The sequence below is a fragment of the Chlorocebus sabaeus genome, chromosome 11 (genome assembly GCF_047675955.1).
Source record: "Chlorocebus sabaeus isolate Y175 chromosome 11, mChlSab1.0.hap1, whole genome shotgun sequence".
Taxonomy (NCBI): domain Eukaryota; kingdom Metazoa; phylum Chordata; class Mammalia; order Primates; family Cercopithecidae; genus Chlorocebus; species Chlorocebus sabaeus.
In genome coordinates this window covers 49631790-49658656 of record NC_132914.1, presented here as the reverse complement: position 1 = coordinate 49658656, position 26867 = coordinate 49631790, and the positions used below count along the sequence as shown (strand labels likewise).

The 26867-nt window shown below is 43.5% G+C and overlaps 1 protein-coding gene across 2 annotated transcripts in view; it reads right to left on the bottom strand.

Annotated features, from left to right (window-relative positions):
- The window catches only part of ACVR1B (activin A receptor type 1B), a 45714-nt gene extending 22795 nt beyond the window's left edge, over positions 1-22919 (bottom strand). For both annotated transcript variants that reach the window (XM_008003308.3, XM_073020761.1), the window contains exon 1: positions 22766-22919. In XM_008003308.3, the coding sequence (XP_008001499.1) occupies positions 22766-22856 (91 nt within the window). In that variant the 5' untranslated portion in view covers positions 22857-22919. The remainder of the gene's footprint in view (positions 1-22765) is intronic.
- Between the last annotated feature and the right edge of the window lie 3948 nt (positions 22920-26867).

Genomic DNA, 26867 nt, shown 5'->3' with positions numbered 1-26867 from the left:
TATTCTGAAAGTCATCTCTTGGCTTTTCAAATCCAAAGACAGATTCTAAATATCTCAGTGCCCAACCCCTCCTTCCTCAGGCTTTCTATAAATGAGCCGATTCCTTGCTAGTCCCACCCAAGGAAACCAAGGAGGCAGTCCTGGCAGGTGGACAGACAGTGTAGACAGTGCAGATCTTCACTTATGGCCTGTTGTATTTTTTCACGTTTCATCAGATCCCTTTCTTCTGGGAGAAATTCCAAAACATGCAGCCTCTTGCTTAAGAGTTTGGGTAGTGGTATTTCTTAAAGTCAGAACATTTAAAGTAGGTGCCCATTAGACTAGGATCTAAATCATAAAAGGGATTTTAAAAATTAAATTTCTCCTGAATTTTTATTCTAACCCATTTAGACACAAAAAAGACTAAGGAATCTCTTCATTTTCTCTTTCAAATACCTTTGTTTGCTCCCTTTCTAATTCTTTCTGCTTTTACATTTACTTCTGAAAGTCTCAGAATACTTGATCCAAACCTCTTTTACTCACGCTGGAATCTTGTTAACTCAAGAAAGCTAACTCCCATTCCCCTTTGTGGCAGTGGGGACATTCAGGCACTTTAAAAGGGGTTCCCTATGGAAAGTACACCTCTCAATATTTGTGTTGTGGTGTCCAACAAAGAGAACAACATTGGTTCTATTTTGGGAAGCAAGAAGGGAAAAGTAACAACTTCAAGAGAGGACTATTCTGAGCACAGTGAGACACAAGCCCAAACCCACAGTTGCCTTTTAGAAAAGCACTCACTCCAGAGCCCACCAATTAGAGGGACTGAAGAGTCAGGAGCCTTTGCTTCCAGATACTTATGCTCCTTTCCTTAGTTCACAACCTCTTTCACAGTGATTCATTCTGGAGAACGAACACACCCACACGTGGCTCATTATTTTTGGGAAGTACTTAAACAATCTTGGTGTAAGACAGGAAAGAACAAAAGTGGTGAAATCTATGCTAGACAGGACGAAGAACGGAACTGGGGGCTGGGCCATGTGGGTTTGTGATAAGGCGCTGAGTGAGTCCCTGAGCCTATCTGGGCCTCAACTACCCAACCAGAAAACACTGTTTATCTTACAGAGATGGTATGAAGATTAGCCAAGCAACTGCTAAGAGCTATGGGTCTTCTGAGAAAGGCCACTCTACACATATATGTGTCTAATTACATATTTTACAGAGTGAGAAGTCTGAAAAAGATACATTTCAAAGATAACTACCACCACTGCCCATACCCCTGAAAAGATCAGAATTACCATCACTAGGAGTCACAGTGGGAATCATAGCAGGAACAGGTCAGAAAGGCTCAAATGCCAGCTTTAATATTAACCACATGACCTTGAGCAAGGTATTAACCTTCTTGCACTCTGTTTCCTAATCTGTAAAGTGGGGCTGTTAATATGCAGCGTTAGGCAATTTTGTTGCTGTGTGAACCTCACAGCATGTACTTACACAAACCTAGATGGCATAGTCTAAGTGGTGTAGCCTCTTGCTCCTAGGCTAGAAAACTATACAGTATGTAACTTTACTGGATACTGTAGGCAATTGTAACACAATAAGTATTTGTATCTAACATAGAAAAGGTGAAGTAAAAATATAGTATTATCTTATGGGACTACCATCATATAACAACAGTGTGGTCCATCACTGACCAAAATGCTGTTATGCGGCACATGACTGTATTTCATAGGGCTACATAAGAATTACATGAAGAAATATATATCTGTTTTTTAGAGACAAGGTTTTTCTATGTTGCCCAAGTTGGACTTGAACTCCTGGGCTCAAGGGAACCTCCAGCCTCAGTTTCCTAAGGAGATGGAACTACAAGCATGTGCCACCATGCCCAGCTAATATATTTTTTAAAGTACTTAACAACTAGTAGAGATTCAATAAATATTAATCCCCCCTCAATGTAAAACCTAAAAACAAGACAAAAAAACACCACCCAAGTAAAAATGTGTCTCCTTAACCACTAATTAGGAAGTGGCAAGTTTCAGTAAGAAACTGCTGTTCGAGTTTCAGCTCTGTCAGGAACTAGCTGCGTGGCTTTGGGCAAGTCATTTAACCTCTTTGAACCTCATTTTTCTCATGATTAACCAGAAAGAAGGGACTGAACTATATGACCTCTAAAATCCTTTCCAGCTATGTTTGAATCTAGTTTTGTTTTTAAGTTTACATTGTTTGATCACTGACCCAACACTGGACAATTGTTTCGTTTTATATGCCTTTTCCTAAACATCTTTTAAATACAGACATTTTGGCTAGCCTTCTGTTAACATTCATTTTCCACTGAAACAAAAGTGACAATTATAAAAGCATCTAAATTTACTGTAAATCTCAGTTCATTAAATCACACACACTAAATTAAATTCTCTCTGAAAAGCTAAATCTGGACTAATGATAACAGCCCCTTAGAATCTGTTTCATAGTGACTCATCAGGTTAAAAATTTTACACACCGTGTATGTAAACAATACATACCTAAAACTCTCCTTATTCCAAGACGGAAGAATTACGTAGTAGAAATAACACAAATCGGAAAACCAAATCACAGGAGTAACAAAATCACTCTACACATAAACCAGTTAGGAAGTGGTCAGAACAAAAGCCCTACTAGCATAGACTTTTGTCATTAACAAGTTAGTCAAATTTAAACTAAAGACAAAACCACCTTGGCAGGGTTTGAACATGGTTCCAAAGTATGATTGGAAGGTGGTTTGTGGTAGGATGTAAATGCAAATTTGATTCATGAGACAGGCTGTGTTTCGAGTAAGGCTGACAAGTTCCAACCTGGGCAGACTGTCTAGCTCTGTGTTACAGAGGCGCCTAACACAGCTGGGCCTCAGAAAATACAGGCCACTCAGTGACACCATAGCCCAGCTAAGAATTCTCAAAAACTGCCACACAGGGTCAGACTCACAGCCATTTAGCCCAACATCCTGCCTCAGACCCTCACCAGGAGCAGTGTGGGAGAGTGCAGTGCAATGGCACCCCCTGTGAAAGGAAGAGGCATGGCACACAACATCTAAGTTTGTCCTAACAGATGAAGGTCCAGGAGCGCACCTAAAACTCTTTTGAAGCTACAGTAATTATGAATTTTAACTTAATTACTACTTGTGGATAATTAATTTCATAAATTTAGTACTGGTTGTGGAGCACTGTCCTGTTTAGGTACCCTAGACTTGACTCTTCCAAATTTCACCAGGCAACCTTCTAGTTCTGCCCTTTCTCTTCGTGATTTTATGACTTGATCATAAACTGATTCTCAGCACTCTTTCCAGATGAGAAATTCACCAGATAGGCCAAAGCGATAAGAATAGCCTAATACAACCATGATTACTTTAATTATTCTTCCCTGGCCCTTATCCCAATCCCCTCCAGTTTCTTTGGGATAGAACAAAGACCACACACAACTCTACACAACTATGATTGCAGGATCAGACACACCAGTTTTACATTCAGGTAAGGTGTTTTCAGTTTGTTTCCCGTAAGAAAACACTGTGTAGAGCTACGCTGTGTTATTGTATCAAGAGTTTTCACTTTCATCCTTTCCTGTGATCCCCACAGGAACTCAGGAGCTGAGGCAGGTATAGCTGCCTCACTTTATGGATAGTAAAGCCTCGGAGAAGTTAAGGGGCTCACAAGTGGTAAACCAGTAAAACGATGGGGCACATCTCCAGCTCAGGTCTCTAGGGTCTAAGTCCCATCTTTTCCCCACAACACCACACAGCATTCTACCACACTCTTTCTGACAACACTCGGCACACAGAGTCGGCAGGGCCATGGCCACACTAGGAACACCTTCATGTGATCAGATTCAGCACCCTGCAAATATCATTCACATCACTCTGAACACATTCTTACCCTCCCCGTATCAAATGCACTGTTGGTTTTCTGACCAAAGACCCACACCATGTCTTCCTGCAGTTCATCTCCAGGGATTTAGTGTGTTACAGCCTGGGATAACAATGCCACTGGAAACCTCAAGGTTTCACCATGAATTACTTACTTCTTATTGGTGACTCTACCAATATTATAGAAGTGGTGCTTTATCCCTACTGTATTTTTTAAGACAGTTTTTTTTTTTTTTAAATTTTCTTAGAGACAGGGTCTTGCTATGTTGTCCAGGCTGGAAGTGCAGTGGCTATTTACAGGTGTAGTCATAGCTCACCGTAGCCTCAAATTCATGGCCACACACGATCCCTTCCGCCTCAGCCTCCTTAGTAGTTAGGACTACAAGTGTACTCCACCACACTGGCTAAGATAGTTCTTTATACACAGTGTAAATTCCTTTAATTCCTTTGTGACTTTAAAATAACTACCTGTACAGACTTTATTAGGGTCGTTGAAAGTCCAGATAAAGTCTTTCTCTTTATTCACATGCATGCTTACCTCTATAAAAAAATTTCAAATTATTAGCCTGCCTGGGCTTTAGAGAAACCATACTGCCACCTTCTCTCGAGTGGGTAATATAATGTTTTCTTAGATTCAGTGACCCTAACTTTTATTAGGTCTCACCAGCATAGCATCGAGGGTCTCTCTGGAAATATCTTTACACATATAAGAGTAACAGGTCAATTTAGCAGTTTTCTGGCTGTGGTGCCATTTAAATAAACAGATTATGTTCCATTCACTTTTGCATCTCCAGGGCTGAATTCTCGTAGGTCCACACTAAACATCTGCTCAAAAATGGCCATTTATGAAGACAACATTAAAGTCCTTTGAGATGGGAGGAAAAATAATATTGTCCCAGTTACTATGGCCATATAACAAATTACCCCAAAAACTTGTGGCATCAAACAACCATTTTAATCTATGCATGGATTCTATAAGCCAGCAACTTGGGCAGGGCAGCAGGAACAGCTTATCTCTACTCCACAATATCTGGGGCTTCAGGTGGAAGACTCCAAGGCCGGGGGCTAGAACCATCTGAAGGTTTATTCACGCTTACATCTGGCGCATGATGCTGGCTGTTGGCTGGGGGCCTTTGTTCTTCTTGATGTGGTCCTCTTCAACTACAGGATGAGCATCCTTTATCCAAAATGTTCGGACCGGAAAGTATTGCAGATTTCTGATTTTGGGGGATTTTAGAATATTTTTATATACATCTGACTGGGCATCCCTAATCTGAAAATCTGAAATCCAACATGCTCCAACGAGCATTTCCTTTGAACACGTTGGTGCTCAAAAATTTTTGGATTTTGGAGCATTTTGGATTAGGGATGTTCAACCTGTAGTCCCTTTGTGTGGGTTAGCTTAGGCTCCTCAAAGCATGACAGCTGCCCTTCCCCAGAGCAAGACACCAAAAGGAAATGAACCTGGCAGAAACTGTATTATTCTAGCAGCCTAGCCTTAGATACCACAGAGTATCACATCCACCATAGACCATAGATCAAAGCAGTCAAACCTCCGCCCAAATTCAAGGAAGGGACATGGGTAGACCTTGCCTGTTGGAAGGAGTGTCAAAGTCATATTGTAAGAAAAATATGTCGGATGGGAAATAGAGTTGCAGTCATTTAGGAAATACAATTTGCCACAAAGACCCACTTCTTTAGGTCTAAAACATCCCGTATATTTATCACTACTTAAATTCAGAATAAAATAACATGTATTACAAACCAACTATGAATGTAAGATTGGTTTTAAACATTTACCTTGAGAGGTATCTAACATCTACAACTTGTCCACTTCGAAATAATTTGGGCTTGTGTGTTTCCATAGCATGCTTCTCAGTACAAATGGAAGAAATCATTCTCTTTTTCTGAGATGGAGTTTTGCTCTTGTTGCCCAGGCTGGAAAGCAATGGCGTGATCTCGGCTCACTGCAACCTTTGCTTCCTGGGTTCAAGCAATTCTCCTGTCTCAACCTCCCAAGTTGCTGGGATTACAGGCGCCTGCCACGGCATCTGGCTAATTTTTTGTATTTGTAATAGAGACGGGGTTTCGCCATGTTGGCCAGGCTGGTCTCAAACTCCTGACCTCAGGTGATCCGCTCACCTTGGCCTCCCAAAGTGCTGGGATTACAGGCGTGAGCCACCATGCCCAGCCAGAAATAATTCTTTTAGTTTCCCTGCTACCTCCTCTATCACTGAGAGCACCTTCAGGGAGATATAATTACATAGGGATTAACAGCCTGGGCTCTGAGGTCAGACAGCCTAAGCTTAAATCCTGGTTCACTTGTTAGCTGAGCAACATGAGGCAAGTTTCTTAGGCTCACAGGACTTGGGCTGCCCAATTAGAAAATGGAGAAAACTAAGAGAATCAACTTCATAGGATGGCTCTGCGGAATAAGATGATCAGTATATAAAGCTCTTAGCCAAGTGCCTATACAGTTAAGTGTACAAGCAAATGCTAGACATTCCCACTAGCACCAGCCACCGATTCTCTAGCAGGTTTCCCCCAACCTTTAATTTTTTTTGTTTGTTTGTTTGAGACGGAGTCTCGCTGTGTCGCCCAGGCTGGAGTGCAGTGGCGCAATCTCGGCTCACTGCAAGCTCCGCCTCCCGGGTTCACGCCATTCTCCCGCCTCAGCCTCCTGAGTAGCTGGGACTACAGGCGCCCGCCACCACACCCGGCTAGTTTTTTGTATTTTTACTAGAGACGGGGTTTCACCATGTTAGCCAGGATGGTCTCGATCTCCTGACCTCGTGATCCACCCGCCTCGGCCTCCCAAAGTGCTGGGATTACAGGCTTGAGCCACCGCGCCCGGCATTTATTTTTGAGACAGCGTCTTGCTCTGTCGCCCAGGCTGGAGTACAGTGGCGAGATCTCGGCTCACTGCAAGCTCCACCTCCCAGGTTCACACCATTCTCCTGCCTCAGCCTCCCAAGTAGCTGGGACTACAGGCACCCGCCACCACGCCCGGCTAATTTTTTGTGTTTTCAGTAGAGATGGGGTTTCACCGTGTTAGCCAGGATGGTCTCGATCTCCTGACCTCGTGATCGGCCCGCCTCGGCCCCTCAAAGTGCTGGGTTTTAGTTTTTAAGATGGAGTCTTGCTCTTGTCACCCAGGCTGGAGTGCAATGGCACGATTTCGGCTCACTGCAACCGTTGCTTCCTGGGTTCAAGATATTCTCCTGTCTCAGCCTCCCGAGTAGCTGGGATTACAGGTGCCCACCACCACACCCAGCTAATTTTTATATTTTTAGTAGAGACAGGGTTTCACCACGTCGGCCAGGCTAGTCTCAAACTCCTGACCTCAGGTGATCCACTGGCCTCGGCCTCCCAAAAGTGCTGGGATTACAGGCGTGAGCCACCGTGCCTGGCCACCTTTAATGTTTTTAAGTGCCTTTAATTTTTTGTCATTGATATTGGAATCTTCTGCAAGTTACACTTTAAATTGCAGTTTCCCACAATATCATTATCATACCTAAAATAACTGACAATAGCCTTAATGTAATCAAATACCCAGTCAGTGTTCAAAAATCCTTTATTATCTTGAAAAAATTAACAGCTGGCTCAAATCCAGATCCAGGAAGGGAACGCTGGCTCACACCTGTAATCCCAGCACTTTGGGAGGCTGAAGTGGGAGGATCTCTTAAACTCAGGAGTTCAAGATCAGCCTGGGCAACATAGTGAGACCATCTCTACAAAAAGTAAAAAAATCAGCTAGGTGTGATGGCACGTGCCTGTCATCCCAGCTATTCAGGAGGCTGAGGTGGAAGGATTGCTTGAGCCCAGGAGATTGAAGCTGAAGTGAGCTGTGACTGCATCACTGCACTCCAGACTGGGTGACAGAGCTAGACTCTGCCTCAAAAATAAAATAAAATAAAATGAAAATCCAGATCTAAATGAGGTTCTTTCACTGCACTTGGCTGAGAGATCTCCTAAAACCTTTTTTAATCTATAGGTTCCCCCTTAGATTATAGGTGCTGTTATTTTTCCTTGCAAGTTATCTGTTGAAGAATCTAGGCCATTTGTCCTGTAGTTTCCCACATTCTGGATTTTTTGGGTTGACTCTCCAAGGTGTCATTTAACATGTTCCTCTCTCCTCTGTATTTTCTATAAGCTATTAGCTAGATGTAGAGGTTTGATCTGATTCAGGTGCAAATTTCTGGCTAGAATACTAACAAGTGATGAATACCATCCCTACCATACCTCACAAGGCACAGAACTTCGAGTTGTCTTTTTGTGATGTCAATGATTTCTTTTTTTTTTTAGTAGTGTTTTCCTCTTCTACTTTTCCAGGTCCTGTGTAGGCATTCCCCTACCTCCACACTCCCCTCGTCCAACCCCAACAACATCAGCTACACAGATTTTGGCATACATATATTTTTAGTCTGGAAAAGACTACGTTCCAGACTACTTGAAATTTACTCTGTAATCGATTTCATCCAATATGCAAGATTAAATTCAGTGTATTTCCTTAAGTAGTTCTAAGACTGCCTATCCTAAGGATGGGTTATTAACCAAAACTGCTATATCCCTCTCTTGTTCGTGTTTGGATAACCAGTCTGTAATCACCGATGTCGCCTAATTCTGTGGTTTCTCCAAGCTCATTATCCCAGTCAGGGGGTCTGCATCATATCTCTCCTAGCCCAACTATACCATCCACATAAGGAAAGGACCCTGAGTGATGTCACATGGTACTGTTTTTATCTAGGAAAGCTTCTACCTCCCATTGTGCTTTAATGTGGCCGCATCCTCCCCACAGGTCTGTACTCGGCTCCAACCTACTGGTTGTCCTCCCACCCAGCTGCTGACACTGAATCAAATACATCAAAAGCTCTTACTTGCTACTAAGCATTTCAATTCTAGTATTTCATTTTGAGGAATTCTACTTGGTAGGGGGGTCCAAAACTATAAATGTTAGTTGTGCTATTATGAATATATCAGGTTTTTTAAAAATATATTTTATTTTTACTACCTTTTTTTCCCTGCTTACCAAAGTAACTAACCCGTGTTTCCTTGTTTAACGAGAATTTCAACCACCACAGAAATATATAATGTAGAGGTTGAGCGCCCCTTTAATTCCTGCCCCAGAGACAATTACTACTACATGTTTGATGTATATTCCTTCAGGGTTTCTTAGGCATACTATTTTTCAAGAGGAATTTTTTTTTTGCAAATTGATACTGAAAAACTGAGAACTGAACTTGTCCACCAACATAAATTAAATTACACTAAAAATGTGAACATATGATCACATATTATATGTAAATTATATACATCAGATGAGAGTCAATACAATCCCTATCAGAATCTCAGTGGCCTATATATAAATTATATACATCAGATGAGACTCAATGCAATCCCTTTCAGAATCTCAGTGGCCTTTTTTTTTTTTTCCGGAAATGAAAAAGCCGATCCCAAAATTCATATGGAATTGCAAGTGACCCTGAATAGTTCAATCTTGGGAGAAAAAAAAATAACAAAGTTGGAGGACTCATACTTCTTGATTTCAAGCTTACAACAAAGCTACAGTTATCAAACAGAATGGTGCTAAGTATAGACACACAAATCAACAGAACAGAATTGAGAATCCAGAAATAAACCCATACATCTATGGTTAACTGATTTTCAACAAGAGTGCTTAGAACATACAGGGGAAAGGAAAAGTCTCTTCAAAAAATGGGGATGAACAAATGGATAACCACATGCAAAAGAATGAAGTCAGACCCTTACCTAACACCACGTGCAAAAATTAACTCAAAATAGATCAAAGACCTAAATGTATCAGCTAAAACTTAAAATTTCTAAAACTCAGAAGAGGGGTAAAACATCATGACCTTGGATTTGGCAATGGTCTGTCAGATATGACACCAAAGCACAAGCAACAAAAGTAAAATGGATAAACTGGACTTCACCATAATTAAAAACCTTTGTGTTAAGGGCAGTATCAAAAGAGTAAAAAGAAAATGGACAGGAGAAAATATATGCAAATCTTATATCTGAAAATGGCCTAGAATCCAGAATATATAAAGAACTTTTCGAACTCAACAACAACCAGATTAAAAACTGAACAGGAGCCATGCATGGTGGTGCATGCCTGAGTTCCCAACTATTTAGGAGTGTGAGGCAAGAAGATCATTTAAGCCCAGGAGTTCAAGGCTGCGATGAGCTATGAATACACCATTGCACTCCAGCCTGGGTGACAGAGAAAGACTCGTTCTCTAAAAAGCATAATAATTTTTTAAAAACCAACAAAACTGGACAAAAGACCTGAACCAGACATTTCTCCGAAGATATACAAATGGCCTGCAAACACATGAAAAGATGTTCAACATCGACTCTACTGTATTGCAAATTCAAATGAAAACCAAAACCATAATGAGACACCACTTCATACCCACTAGGAAGGCCATAAGAATATGAAAAAGAAATTTAATAAGTGTTGGTGAAGATTTAGAGAAACTGGAACCCTTCGTGCATTGCTGGGACATAAAAGGGTACAACTGCTGTGGAAAACAGTTTGATGTTTCCTTATTAAGTTAAACCTAGAACTACCCTATAATCCAGCAATTCTACTCTAAGGCATACGCACAAAATAACTGAAACAAATGTTTAAACACAAACTTGTACATGAATTATTCTCAACAGTACTATTCACAATAGCCAAAAGGTAGAAACCACCCACATGTCCATCAAACGATGAATGAACAAAATGTGGTATATTTATTATGGAATATTATTCAGCCATAAAAAGAAACTATTGATACATGCTATAATATAGATGAAACTTGAAAGCATTATATTACATGAAAGAAGCCACATATTAAGATTCTATATATATATGAAATGTTGGCCGGGCGTGGTGGCTCAGGCCTATAATCCCAGCACATAGGGAGGCCGAGGTGGGTGGATTACTTATAGTCGGGAGTTTGAGACCAGTCTGGCCAATATGGTGAAACCCCATCTCTACTAAAAATACAAAAAATTAACTGGGCATGGTGGTGCATGTCTGTAATCCCAGCTACTCAGAAGGCTGAGACAGGAGAATTGCTTGAACCTGGGAGGCAGAGGTTGCAGTGAGCCGAGATCATGCTATGGCACTCCAGCCTGGGTGACGGAGCAAGACTTCATCTCAAAAATAAATAAATAAAAATTAAATAAATATTAAACTTTAAAATTAGGGGTGATGGTTTGCACAACATTATGAAGGTACTTAACACTACTGAATTGTACAATTAAAATAGTACATTTTCTGTTACACGTATTTTGCCACAATTTTTTTTTTTTTTTTTTTTTTTTTTTTTTGAGACGGAGTCTCGCCGTGTCACCCAGGCTGGAGTGCAGTGGCGCGATCTCGGCTCACTGCAAGCTCCGCCTCCCGGGTTCACGCCATTCTCCTGCCTCAGCCTCCAAGTAGCTGGGACTACAGGCGCCCGCCACCACGCCCAGCTAGTTTTTTGTATTTTTAGTAGAGACGGGGTTTCACCATGTTAGCCAGGATGGTCTCGATCTCCTGACCTCGTGATCCACCCGCCTCGGCCTCCCAAAGTGCTGGGATTACAGGCTTGAGCCACCGCGCCCGGCTATTTTGCCACAATTTAAAACTACTACCATATATCCCTATTTGCCAAACAACATACACAATATAATCTCAATAACAAAAACAAAAACCTTACCGTGTTTTTCAAACTGTCTTCTTCCTGAATCTCTAGACTCTCCACCATGGCCAGGAATCTCTGAACTCACAAAGAGGAAACCAGTGTCCTTTTCACCAGTTTCTCACCGGTGTCTAGTACAGCACCTGGCAAATAGCACCGTGCCCAATAAATGTCACTCAACAGATCTCAGCCTAATAATTTCAGGGGCAGAGGGGGCCTCTGCCAGAGTTGCTCAGCTTTTACTCACTTTATAACTTTATATACATTTCTACGTTTTCATTTTTAAGAGTTCCACTGTCTTAAAAAGAAAGACAACTGTTAATAGCTACTGATCTAGACAACTGCCAAAATGTTTATGAAAATCTGAATCAGGTTAAAAAATGTCTGGCACTAAACTGTTCACAAAATAGAGGCAATGTTTGGCTTTCTTGGGGGGCGGGAAGGCAATAACTAGGAACTGATACTGTACTAGCAAGGTTCTAACTAGCCTAAATAGAAAAATCTTGCAGCAGTAAAGCAATCACATGCTATTTGGTTAAAAGAAAACAAGACCCAAGTTACATTTTCACCTTTTACAATCATCAAAATTAGATTTTAAAAATACATTAAAACAAAAAGCTTTCAAGTACCCAAGAGCCATAATAAAGTCAAATTTTACAGGTGCCAATGGTGGTATATAGAAAAACACAAAAACAAAATGTACTGGTAAAAAGCACTTACAAAAAAATAACTGACTTAATAAAGGAAGCTATTTGTATGGTGGGGGGTGGGGAGAACCACAGATTTAACAATAAGACACTTGATAAGCTTGGTATTTAATTCCAATCTGGGAAAAAGTCTTGGAATGGGGTTTGCATAAGAGAAAGGTGTTTGGAAAGTCAGCTCCACACTATATCCATTCTACAAGCTGCCTTTCTGACATTCTACTTGGAGACAAACCCAGCCCTAGAGAGCTGTTTAAACAAGTTCAACCTTAAGTCTCTGTTAGAGAATGAAAGCTTTGTTCTCACTCAAAAGACACGTTTGATGTTTATCCTAAGGAGACCTGTCATTGCAACTTAATTTATGGCTGACTGTAAATACCTGAACATCTAGCAAGGGCCCACCTGCTGCTCAGGAGAATGTCAAGGTAAAACTGAAATGAGCGAGCATCATTATGAGGGAGTGTGTCCAATGTTCCTGGGACCTATGTGTACAGACTCAGTTGTCATATTTAGACAATCAGGAAATTGCATTTCTCCTTTGATTTCAGTTTATGATGAACATGTAAAACCACTGTTTTCTTTGTTGAGTCTGAATAAACATACTTCTGGCTCAATAGAGCAGGGAAGGATATTTATCTCTGGTATTTTCTTCCTGACCTATTTATTATAATATGGACGAATGGAGAGGAGACAGTGTATGTCACAGTTTTGAGTGAGAAGAGGGATAGGAATGATTGTTTCAGGCAACTGGGACAATGAAAAAGGAAAAAAGAAATCAGACAAACTGAGAGTAAAACTAATGAGGTTGAGAGATCAAGTTCATTTGGCTGGAATAAAATGGGTAGGCGTAGGATAAATAGAGATGAAAGAGGTGAGATAGAAAGAGAGATTATGATGTTCCAAGTAACTCACAAACGTTCGTGGCATTTTTTGAGTAGGATTAAAATTCTATATACACAAGATGATAATAAAATTAGAGCAAAACAGAATTGGAATTATTTGCCTAGGATTTTACTGAGAGGATGGAAAAGAAATGAATGAATTAAATTAAACAAACTTATTAAGTACTTAAAACATGCAAGGCTCTGTGTAGGCCAAAGCCATATAATGAATAAGCCAGCTCCCCGCACCTACTCTCTGGGCATAGAGAGTGGGAGGAGAAGACAACTATAAACAGTGCAACTCCAACTACCAATACAGGCCAAGGGGAAAAGCAGAGAGGATGGAATCACTGACCCGGAGAACACAAGAGGATGAAGGTCCACACTGGAGGACACTGGGTTTGGCCAGGAGGAGAAGTGGGGAGAAGCATTCCAGAGAAAAAGAAAGGGGAAAGCAAAGGGCTGTGAAAAAATATTAGCTATATTGGGTTCACAGTAAATTGACAGTTACAACAATGCCAAGGTTCCAGCCAAAGACAAAAACAGTCAGGAAGACTAAGACCAGATGAAACTGACTGCAATGCTAAACTAAGAGGTCTAGAGTTGATCCTAGAAGCCACAAAACCTATAGGTCAGACAGATAGGGTGCATTTCCAAAGCTAAATCCAGCAGTAGGATGGAAAACAAATAGGAGATTGAAGGCAGAGAGCCTGGTTAGAAGGTCACTTTTACAGTACTCACAGTTTATAGTACAGTACAATATTTAGACCACATGTTTTGGACTTGGATAGACTTTGGACCCACTGCTTAACTTCTCTATGCCCTAGTTTTCTCATCTGTAAATTGGGAATAACAGCCCCAGCCCCTCAAAGAATAACTACATAGAGTAAATGATACAACACAGGTGCTTAGCATAATACTTTAGTATATAGTAAACATTCAGCAAATCAGATGCTTTTATTACAATTGTCACCTGAACTCCTCATAGTTTGTGGTAGTTCCAACAAGCAGGAAAAAAGTCCATTTGTGTGTAAACTTTTTTTTGAGACAGGATCTCACTCTGTCACCCAGGCTGAAGTGCAGTGGTGCAATCATGGTTTGCTGTAGCCTCAATTTCCTGGGCTCAAGCTATCCTCCCACCTCAGCCTCCCAAGTAGCTGGGACCACAGGCACGTGCCACCACGCCCGTGTAATTTTTAAAAATGTTTTGTAGAGACGAGGTCTCGCTATATTGCCCAGGCTAGTCTCAAACTTCTGGACTGAAGTGATCCCCCACACCTCAGTCTCCAAAGTGTTGGGATTATAGGCGTGAGCCACTGCAGTCAGTCTGTGCATCTAAACTTGTAAAGGGCAAGGACAGACTCTTTCCTCAGGATCCCTCTCAGCATTCAGCTTAGTGCTAGGCACATCCTGGATATCAGAAATGAACACTGACTGATTACAATTCAATCTTATCTTCTACAGGTATAAAAGGTAACATGCAAACATATACCAAGACAATATATGAGGATGTGGGGCAAGGTGAGTCCTCTACTAACCGAAAAAAAAAAAAAAAAAAAAAAAAAAAAAACCAGAAAATACTTCAATTCCCAGATTCCTCAACTCAAACATCCCAAGCACCTAAAAAACATTTCCAAAGCATCCACAATTCCTCTCCCCTCCACTCACAAATATCTAGAAAAAAGTTATAGGCAGATGAAAGCCACCTGTGGTCAAAGGATTTATTTTTATATGTGAGCGATGGGCTGGCTGGGCACCAGGTCTCAAGTACCCCCATGACTGTTTTGTGGTATTTCTCATTATTCCCCTCTCTTGCTTTACCTATTTTCACCATCACCATTTGACTCACCCCCACCCAATGCATACATTTTTTAAACCACCACCTAGTTACTATTTCACAGTTCCTACAGGTCAGAAGTCCAGGCACAGCATGGATAGTGCCAGTTAGGGCTGCCTTCTTATCTATGATTGGGTCCTCTCCCAAGCCTACTGGTTGTTGGCAAGATCCATAGCCTTGCAGATGAAGGACTGAGGTCCCCATGTTCCTCCTAGCTGTCAGCTGGGAACCACTCTCAGCTGCTAGAGTTTGCCTGCAGTTCCTTGCCATGTGGCTGTTGGGATCGGCAGTTCACAACATGGATGTCTGCTTGCTTCCAAGCCAGCTGGAACATCTGATTTCCTCTTGTGCAATCAGCTGAGAAATCTCTCTGCTTTGAAAGGGCTAGTTCAATCAGGACAGACCCACCATGATAACCTCCTTTAGACGGCTAAAGGTCAACCGACTAAGACCTTAATTCTATCGACAAAGACTAGCATTTGACTGAATACCTGAAGCAGGTGTGTGGACACCAAAGATGGGGAATCTTGGGGGAGGGAGGGGCAGAAGGTGGACTGTGGTAGGCACAATTGCCTTACATTTCATACTTTTGTTTATTGTTCACCTCACCTGGCCGAAGGTAAGCTGAGAGAAGGCAATTTTGTCTCCTTTGGTTTACTGCTGTATTCCTAACACCTGTGACAATGCCTAGTATATGACAAGTGCTCAATAAATACGTGTCAAGGGACCCTTTGGATCAGGGGTCCGCAACCCCTGGGGCCACAGACTGGTACTGGTCCACAGCCTGTTAGGAACCAGGCCACTCAGCAGCAGGTAAGTGGCAGGCATGTACTTGAGCTCTGCCTGCTGTCACATCAGCGGCAGCATTAGATTCTCATAGAAGTGGGAAACCTACTGTGAACCACGCATGCGAGGCATCTAGCTTGCATGCACCTTATGAGAATCTAACATGCTTGACGTGCCTGATGATCTTTTTTTTGAGGAGTCTCACTCTGTTCCCCAGGCTGGAGTGCAGTGGCGTGATCTCAGCTGACTGCAACCTCCGCCTCCCGGATTCAAGCCATTCTCCTGCCTCAGCCTCCCGAGTAGCTGGGATTACAGGCATGTGCTGCCACCACCATGCCTGGCTAGTTTTGTATTTCCAGTAGAGATGGGGTTTCACCATGTTGGCCAGGCTGGTCTTGAACTCCTGATCAGGTGATCCACCCACCTCGGCTTGATGTGCCTGATGATCTGAGGTGGAATAGTTTCATTCCGAAACCATATCTCCCCCACTTCCCATGCGGAAAAATTATTTTCCACGAAACCAGTCCCTGATGTCAAAAAGGTTGGGGACCACCGTGCTAGATCACCATGGTAGGTACTCAACATGCATATGTTTAGTTTGCAGTCTGGAAACGGGACTTCTAACTATATGTATTAAAATTAAAATTCTGGTTCAGTGAAATTCTACAATTTTATTTATTTCTACCACTTTTGTATACAGTTCTAACAAAATACGGTTAATGCAAATTTATGTGTAACCCCAATATCAACATTTATGGTACCTTCGTGCTCACTGACAGCCACACACAGAATAGTGAAACATTTGAAACACCCACCACATGCATTCCCAACTGAGGTCAAACAAGGCAACCCTGCCTTCTTGTTTCAGCTGGCATACTGTAAACAAGTTATCCTTTCTGCAGCATATTTAGTGTCATGCTTTTCATTGATGATTTTGCTGTATAAAATGGTCCCCCACAAGTAGTGCTGAAGTGCTATCTAGTGTTCCTAGGCGCAATAAGATAGTGATATGCCTCGTGGAGAAAATACATGTTAGAGAAGCTTGGTTCAGGCATGAGTTAATAGTGCTATTGTCAGTAAAGTTCAATGTTAATGAATCAACAATACGTATGAAATAAGATGTCTTTAAACAGAAACAAAGCCAGGCATGGTATCTCACGTCCGTAATCCCAGCCCTTTGGGAGGCCAAGGCAGGAGGATCATTTGAGCCTAGGAATTAGAGACCAGCCTGGGCAACGAGTGAAACCCTATCTCTACAAAAAATTTAAAAATTGGCCGGGTATGGTGGCACGTGCGTGTGATCCTAGCCACTTGGGAGGCTGACATAGGAGGACTGCTTGAGCCCAGGAGTTGGACTGCTTGAGCCCAGGAGTTCCAGGCTGCAGTGAACTATGATGCATTTTTTTTTTTTTTTTTTTTTTTTGAGATGGAGTCTCACTCTGTCGCCCAGGCTGGAATGTAGTGGCGCAGTCTCGACTCACTGCAACCTCTGCCTACCGGGTTCAAGCGATTTTCCTGCCTCAGCCTCTTGAGTAGCTGGGATTACAGATACACACCACCACGCCTGGCTAATTTTTGTATTTTTAATAGAGACGGGGTTTCACCATGTTAGGCTGGTCTCAAACCCCTGACCTCATGATCCACCTGCCTCGGCCTCCCAAAGTGTTGGCATTACAGGCGTGAGCCACTGTGCCCAACCTGTGATGCACTGTTGTACTATACAGCCTGGGTGACAGAGCAGGACACTGTCTCAAAAAAATAAAAATAAAAATTAAAAATAAACAGAAACACATAAAACAGGCCAGGTTCAGTGGCTCATACCTGCATTCTCAGCAGGCGAGGCCCAGGTGAGTGGACTGCTTGAGCCCAGGAGTTCAAGACCAGCCTGGGCAACATGTTGAAACCCTGTCTCTACCAAAAAGTAAATAAATACACAAATTAGCCAGGTGAGGTGGTATACACTTGAGGTCCCAGCTACTCAGGAGGCTGAGGTGGAAGGATTGCTTGAGCCCAGGAGGCAGAAACTGCAGTGAGTGAGATCATATCACTGCACTCTAACCTGGGCAACAGAGCGAGACCCTGTCTCAAAAAAAGAAAAAAAAAAAAAAAAAAAAGAAACACATAAAATAAGGTTATGTATTGACAGGTTGAAAAAGTGACCAGAGGCTTGCAGGAACCTAACCCTGTATTTCCCCTAGGAACAATGGCTGAAGATTTGGTAATTCAGTTCTACAATTCAACTTTATAGAACTACCACGAGTAACAAGACTGTATTCGCCCCATTTTACAGATAAAACAATGAAGCTGAGACAGAGGTGAAATGGCAGCTCCAGGCACACTATGGCACAGCATCCTGTTTTATTTTCTTCACAGCACTCATGGACTGATTAACTGAGTTTACTTATTTATTTTCAGTCTAAGCATTGCAAGTTCCATAGTAGCAGAGATTTAGGGACTTTTGTTCATCTTGTTGTTATTTAAATCCCCATGCCAAAAACTGTTCCAGGCACATACCCAACCCAATGAATGAAGAAATCTCCTATATGTTAACTGTGTAAATATTAGGGGTGATGTGATGGTTTAAAGGGAAAGGCAGTTACTTTCATTATGCTAAATTCAAAATATTTAGGGAGACAAATGCAGGCTTAAGATTGGGTGGAGACTAAAGAAAACCAAAAAGCCCAGAGTTGCGTAAAGTGGCACTGTCTCTGAACCCTAGAGAGCAGATAAAGATTGCCTGGGATGGAAACGTCACAGCTAAACCAAACTCTGGCAACTCTACAGAGTAAAGGAAAGAAAGATACTCTCTGAAATCGTATTTTTGCTTAGCATACCATTTCTCCATAACAGAGGAGAGAGAACAGACATGGACAGAAATGGTGCCTCTGAAGCCAAAGCTCAAGTTAAACCATGCATGAGAGTGAAAAACTGAGAAGAACAGAAACTCAGAGCAGGTATCTGAACCTGGCCATGAGGCAGTGCCTGCAGAGTGAAAGAAATGCAAGTTGGACTTAAAAGGTTCCCGCATTCCCAGTCCAGGAGGAACTGATGGGCTGTGGCTGCCTGCAGTATGTCCAGCATCAGAAGCACTGGTGAGAAAGGACTCTAGAATTTCCTTTTTATGAATACAGAGAGGAAAACGAGACTAAGACCCCCTTACAAGAACTGAAGACAAAGAGGCGAGATCCCAGAATTAATGTTCACTGCTACTCTGAGCAAAAATTGAACAGTAAATAAAGATTTCAAAATTATAAAGAGCCACTTCAGTATTCTGTATTTAACCTTCAAAAATTAAGATGACCTAAAGCACCACGAACTGAGAATTCCATTCCACCTCAACACCCTGTGCTCCTCAGTTATTATGAGAACAGACTGCAACCCAATTCAACTCATGTTCCAAAATGCAACAAGCAGCTTCAACAGGACATGCTGGAAGAAGCAGCACATCTCATCGTTTACTGATTCATATTTTGGTAGCAAGGTTACAATTAGCTCACCGGTGGAGAATAAACCTATTTATAACACAGCAGTCCACCTGAAAGACATAATCATCTAAAAAGGTTCTTAGAGGAAAATAAAGTGCAGGTTCTTCCTGTACTGATTGCAGATTCCCAAGGTCCTTTTGGATAAAGTCCTCAGTCTAACCTTCCTGTGTTCACAGTCACCATTCTGGCCACTTCTCAGCCTCCATGTTCTTATGTAACATTTACATAGTGCCATAAACATACCCAGAGTTGCGTAAGAATTAAAACATTGCCAAACCAATAAAGCCTAAAGCAGGTCACTCCCTCCAGACTGTCTTTGATTAGCACAGGTATGCTGCCTAGTCAACGATGTAAGAGCCTGCCAGAGACAGAAATTAACTTGAGGAAATCTGAAAGGGGTCTACAAAAAAGCACAAAAAGAAATTAACCACACTGTGACATGCTGTACGTCTATCAATCACAGAGTATGTTTTTCTGCTCCATAAGATAAAAAAGTAACCCAGCATTGCTTATTCACTGAAGTCAGAAACGTGTCTAAAAATACCTCCCCGCCAACTGGCTATCAGTAAGTCAGACTCACAAATGTCCCAATAAGAGTGACACAAAATATTTCCTTATTTTACAGAGGGAAAACTGAGCCAGTCACAGAAAGGTTAAGTTACTTGTTCAAGGACAACTTGTAAGAGAGCTAAGTTCTAGGGCTGAAAACCAGCCTCCTCCCTCCATCTGGCTTTAACCTTTAACCAGAGTAGCCATTTTAATATGTTTTATCACATCTGCTCCAGGAGCTGTTTAAACAAAACTAATCAGAGGTCCTCTACAAGACTGCACTTCCACTGTACTTAAAATCCATGTCCACTCAACAAAATTACAAGGGTTGGCTTGAAATTAGATTTTCATTCCGCTCACAAAATTTCAAAATGTTCCTATGAGAATGTCAAATATCTCTCTTGTTGCTTTTGTTTTAAGAAATGAATGTCATGTTCTCCTGCTACTAACTCAATTTTACATTTTTAAATGTGAAAATTCCAAAGCCAGGCCTTAAAACGTGTACACCTATCAAACGGATGCTATTTCTAACTGAAACTCATTCTCCTTATCACTGGCCTTTTCCTAAGTCCTAGTTAATTCATTAATAGAAATGCCTATCCCTTACTGCCCTCACATCATGTCCAAGTACCAGGCATCTTCAGGCATCAGAGCTGCCTGGCTCTGTCACTCCTCCAGCCCACGTAGGGGAGCACTATATAGGAAATGCAGGGGAGGGGAAAAAATCAACTTCTTGTTATCCCACAGCCTCTATTTTCCCAGAACTGACGTTTTACTTTAAGCCTTTTGCAGCAGTGGTCTCCATAGCATGCACTACTGGCAACTAGACCCGGAAAAAACTGTAGTGTCTGGCCAAGAAGTTTAAATGCCCTGGAGAATGTTTGCTGGACACACAACCTAATTTCCAATTTACCAAAAAAAGAAACGAACTCCCTATTTTACCCACCCACCTTAACCCCCACAAACATCCATTTTAGGAAGATTACAAAAAAATGAACTCTGCCCCAATCAGAACCAATTGGATTATCAAACATTCTTAACTAGGCTCACAACCAGAAAAACCCCACAAACACTACATCAAATCAGCAGGGAAATGACTGTTAAAAATCCTGGATAAGGGGCAGGATAAAAATTCCTATACGAGGAATTTAAAGATTTATACATACACAAATAACATGACAAACCTAGAGGTTCAATCTCCCCCTTTTTTTTTTCCTACCCCAGTAGAGAACATTAATGTTACACATTCCAAAAAACGGTCCTTAATAAGGCCCGATGAACATCCTTATTCATGCAAATCATTATCTCACCACAAATGTCAAGCTCGGTTCATACACCTTCACCATGTTTCTCAAACCCCTCAGCCACAGAGCAGTGAGGCCGAAGAACACACACGAGGTGCTTAGCAGAAGCATTAGCCCGTGAACAAAGACCCCGCTGCACAGGCTCCACCACTGGGAACAAATATCAAAGCCGGAGATAATGAACTTGTTTTTGAGACTCCAAAGTGGCATGGTGTCTTTTCTTGACTGACTGGTTTATTAAAGACGACTGAATCCACCTGAGAATCATTATTTTTAGGGGAGAAGAGAGCCACAGAACACACTTGATCTCCCATTGCTGGAAGGTTAGGGGCTGCTGAGAAGTCAAAGCAGCAGGCTTTGTACATTGGGAGCGAATACAATCCTGATCATCTCTCCCAGATCCATCTGTGGGTCAATAATCGCTTCAATATAACTGCCAAATATAACCTTCATCTACTACCTCAAGGCCAAAACACATTCGCCAGGACTCTCTTAAATGAAATATTTTAGGGTTTCATCTGCTCTTCTCAGCCCCCAAAGCCTCAAAAACAACACAGCCAGCGGAGTGTCCCGCAAAAAGGTACCCGCTTCTACAGAGGGGAGAGTGGGGGTGGTATAAGGCGAGCCGCAGACTGTGGGGATTGGAAGGTAAGGGGTGTGTGAGGGTGGGCGGGCTGGGAAGAGGTATCGTGTAGGAAGGTAAATAAGTACTGACCAAGGGCCGGGGATACAGTCCGGTGGTGGGATCTTTAAATAATCTTGGGGGGTAGGAGACACGTTCTAAGATTTCACCTGAAAGTCATCCACAAAGTGATTAACTGAATGGGCCCCCCGGGGTAGGGTAGGGGAAGCGAGGAGGAAAGCAAATACACCTAGATTCAGATCAACCCTTGGGGAACTCGGTTCCATAGGGTTAGGGATTCCAAAGCTAGGCTCCAAAAAGGTTTAGGGGCCTGTTCGTCCCACTTCCTCCAAATAGCCTCCACGGGGCATGTGTGCCGGAGGGCGGAGGGGGGGATTGCCCCACTGAACTCAAGGGATTGAGTGAAGGGGAAATGTGACTCCCTTTCCCAGAACATTAGGGAGGCAGGGGAGGGAGGGGAAGAAACACGCCAAGTGCAGGACCTGAAGGAAAGGTTAGAGACCCCTTCCCCTACAGTCTCGAGGTGCGCGGGCTCTCAACATCAGGATCTCTCGGAGAGGCTAAGACCCCACCGCCCGAACCCCACAATCTTGGCGGGAGAAAGACGCCCCCCAGGAGCATCTGGAGGGAGGGAAGAAAGCCCCCCGCCCCTGGACACGGTGAAGGACAGAAACCATGGACCTCCAAATCTTGAGGCTGGAAGCTCAGGCTCTCCTCTATGGAACATGAGGGCGCTGGGAGCGCGACCCCCAAGAGCTGCCCGAATCCAGTTCCGCCTGGAACAGGGCTCGAGTCCCAAGGGGCCCGGCGTGAGCTCCGCCGCCGAAGGGCAGCCGCGCCTCCGAGGTCTGGGAAGCTGACTGGGGGTCACCCCGACTCCTCCGCGCCCCCCACCCGGCCATATTGTGCGCGTGGGGAGGGGGCGCGCTGTAGCCCAGCGGCCGCGGCTCGAGGCCTCGCCCTCGCCCAGCCCTCTCCATCCCGGCCCCCGCCCCCCGCCCCAGGACTCACCCTGGATCCCCCGGGGCCCGGACCCGCCGCTGCCGGCGAGCAGCAGGACAACAAGGGGTAAGAAGGAGGAGGCTCTGGCCGACTCCGCCATAGTAACCGCCGCCGCCGCCGCCGCCGCCGCCGCCGCCGCCGCCGCCGCAGCCCAGCAGCGCCCAGCGCGCGCGCGCGCCCCCGGCGCCTCCCCTCCTCCCGCTGCCCGGCTCCCGCCTCCCTCTCCTCCGCCCGGCGCCAGCACGTGCACTCCCGGCGGAGCCGGCGCCGCGGCCGCCGCGCGCGCCCCCGAAGGGCGGGGCCGGGGCGCGCGCGGGCGCCCGCCTTAAAGGGGAGTGTCCCTGTTAAAGGGGTGGGCGGGGCTCACGCCTCGGCCAACCTCGCGGATCGGTGCCGAGCCCGGCGCGGAGGAGGCAGGAGCCGAACGTGCAGTCTCCTCCCTCTCCTGCACCCCACGCAACGCAGAATTATCTTATCAGAGTCGATCCCCCGCCCCTGTCGAATATTCTACGAATCCCGTGCGTGTTCCAGTTCCTCCATCCCTGCGCCTAGCCGCAAGCCCCCAGCGCGTCCCCTGGGATCATCGCTACGGTCTCCTAACTGGTTTCCCTGCTTGGTCTTGCCCCCTGCCATCCGCTGGACGCGGTAGCCTGTGTGATGGAATTGCGGCATGCTCCTTTTCAGAACATAGCAAAGCTCTTTACTGATGACAGTATGGGTAAGGGTGCCGTGTCAGGCACTCTGACTGGGCGGGTAGGTAGAACCCTTTTGGTAAACAATTGTCATTATGCATCAAATGCCTTAGAATATTCATATCCATTTACCCAGTATGATCCCCTGTCTTCAAGAAATAATAAGAGGACAGATGTTTATTTAAAATGTTAACTTGTATATTTATTATTGTAAAAAGGTGGAAACTAAGTAGACAATAATAGAAAATGTTAAATTATGGCCCATCCATATGATGAAACATTATTTAGTAATTTAAAATCCTGTCTACAAAAACTTATGACATGAGAAAATGCTTACAAGATAATGTTAAATTAAAACAAAATGCAAAACTGTTCACAGCATTATTCAAATTGTATTGATAATATGTATTTATAGGAAAAAAAGACTGGAAGGATATTTACCCAATAGTAACAGTAGTTATTGCCATATTTTTTTTTTACTTTTTATTTTACCATTTCAATAATTTTTAAATATTTTTCAAATAAATGTTACTTTCAAATCTAGAAAAAATGCTTAAGAAAGTAAACAAATCACTCCATATCTTTCTGAAAAAAGGTCACTTTCTTTAGCTTGAGAAAGAACTTGATATAATGGAAAGGGCAGAATTTTTGCAGTCAGATAATTCTGGATCTGAATTCTGCTTCTTACTAACTAACTGAAAACTTGGGCAAGGGTTGAACCTCTTTAAGCACAGTTTCACCATCTGAGATCTAGGGGTGGTAAGGACAGCCAAGAGGTAGGGGGAACAATTTATTAAATGGAATTCTCACCTAAGTTTCACCAACGTGAAGAACTCCCATTATCATATCCGGAAAAAATAAAGCTGAAAACACACTCGCCAGACACAGTGTACACACAATCACATAAAGTCATGGGGAGGCATTGTCTACAAGTTGGTCAGTGTAGCTGAATGAGTAAATAACTTATTCTCCTCTCCGTCATCTGCCACAAATAGGCTCACCCCACCTAGTCCATCTAGGTGGTTTCCAATCCATGCTCTGTCCACCCAGCTGTGGTGCACAGAGTGGTGGGTTACTGTGTGTGTTTGCTACTATCAAACTGGGTAGCTTAAAATAACAAATGTATTCTCTCACTGTTCTGGAGGCTAGAAATCTGAAACCATGGTGTTGGCAGGGCCATGTGCTTTCTGAACGCTCTAGGGAAGAATCCTTCCTTGCCTCTTCTAGCTTCTGGTGGTTCCCAGGATCCTTGGTGTTGTTTGGTTTGCGGAAGCATAACCCCATGTCTTCACATGGTTATCTTCCCTCTACGTCTACATCTCAGTCCACATTTCTCTCTTCTTATAAGGATACCAGTCGTTGGATTAGGGCCCACCCTAATCCAGTATGAGTGCAAATGATCTTAATTGGTTACATCTGCTAAGATCCTCCTTCCAAGTAAGATTATATTCACAGGTTCCTGGTAGATACGAATTTTGTGTGGACACTATTCAACCCAGTACAGTCACCAACTCCTGCAGTTAGGAAGGGAAAGCCAGCTCCTCAGGAGCACATCTCTGAAGCCAAGGGGGAAGGAGGTGTCTTTCCTTATTCTTTGCTAAGTGCTGCTACTGTGGCTGTGAGGCCAGGGGTCCCAGAGGGGACCTGTGGTTGCTTCACTCCTAGACAGTAAAGTCAGCCGCACAGCTAAATATACAGATCAGGGAACCAGAATGCTGGCTCCACAGACGAAATGCCGCCTCTGTCAGCTCCATCAGCTCACTTGATAGCATTGGACTTTACCTCGCTAAACCTCAATTTACTCATCTTGTAAAATGCAGCTAATAATAGTTCTATGTCATAGAGATGTTGTTAGTATTGATAAAATATGGTAAAGTGTTTAGCATCATCTCTGACACATAGGAAGTGATCTAAAAAGAATAGCTATCGTCATCATTATGAGTTGACCTTTACTACAATCCTAGGAAGTGGTTGAGGCATGTCAGAGTGTGCCCTGATGAAGCAACTGAGACTTAGAGAAGGTAAGCGATTTACCCAGGCTCACATACAATCCATCATTAAAGCCACGGCCTACTGGTCCTGTGCTTTCTTCAACACCATAGCATCTCCTGCTTTTCTGGGGACTAGTCTTCAGGACCCAGCTGAAGGTGGGAAATGAGGTGGAGTGGGGGAGGGGTGAATCATATGCCTCACACCCCATTTGTGAGAGTTTGGGGCATCTCCAAACTAGAGCTTTCCTAGGTGATGTGTCTACCTTCCTTTTAGGTCCTGCACTACATAGAGACTGCCTAATTCCTACCTGTGCCCTTCGCTCCTTCCCACAGCCTGGCCCAAGGATGCTTCCTCCTAGCTCTCCTCACCCTCCCTGAAGGCCTCAGTAAGTGTCCATTTTCATAAGCCTTCTTTTTTCTTTTTCTTTTTCTTTTTTTTTTTAATTTCTTTTCTTTTCTTTTCTTTTTTTTTTTTTTTTTTTTGAGATGGAGTCTTGCTGTGTTACCCAGGCTGGAGTGTAGCGGCATGATCTTGGCTCACTGCAACCTCCGCCTCCTGGGCTCAAGCAATTCTTCTGCCTCAGCCTCCCAAGTAGCTGGGACTACAGGCACATGCCACCATGCCTGGCTAATTTTTGTATTTTTAGTAGAGACAGGGTTTCACCACATTGGCCAGGCTGCTCTCGAACTCCTGATCTTGTGATCTGCCTGCCTCGGCCTCCCAAAGTGTTGGGATTACAGGCATAAGTCACCGTACCCGGCCTTGTAAACCTTCTTAATCTTAGGGCTGGACCCACATCATAGTCTATGAACTGCTTTTCCCCTCTGCTCTCTTTGTCATGAGAGTCCCTAGAGCTAGCAGGAGCCACTTCTCTAGGAGAAAGTCTTACACCTCAGTCCTACTGACTAGAGTGACAAGTCAGTGTGACAGCTGCCACATTGGTCACAACGCACAGAAACACCACTACCTAGGGGATCATTTGCCTTGCTGAGCAGCAGGGTCATTCATTCCAAGAAGGCAATAGCTCATCTTCACTCATCCATGCCACAAGCACTTACTGAGTACCTGCAGTATACCAGTCACGACATATAGACGTGGATAAGTCATAGTCCTTGCCTTCATGGAACTTAAAATCTAATAGAGAAAAGCATGAGAAAAAGAGCAGCAACAGGTTATCTCTGCGAGGACACAAGCCTGTAAAGAGCCAATGGAGGCCACTCAGGGGACATGAATGATTCAGCTGTGAGGGGACAGGCTGAGGAGCTGGGAAGGGTTTCACAAAGAGACAGGCTACGCTGATTCTTGGAAGATCAAAGAGTCCTCCCCAGATAGGCCTGTGTCGGGAGGGCAGGAGATGGCAGGAGACTGTTTTGCCTGGCGTTTAGAACCGTGAGCAGCCTGGCGGCACACCCAGGAAGATACAGGTT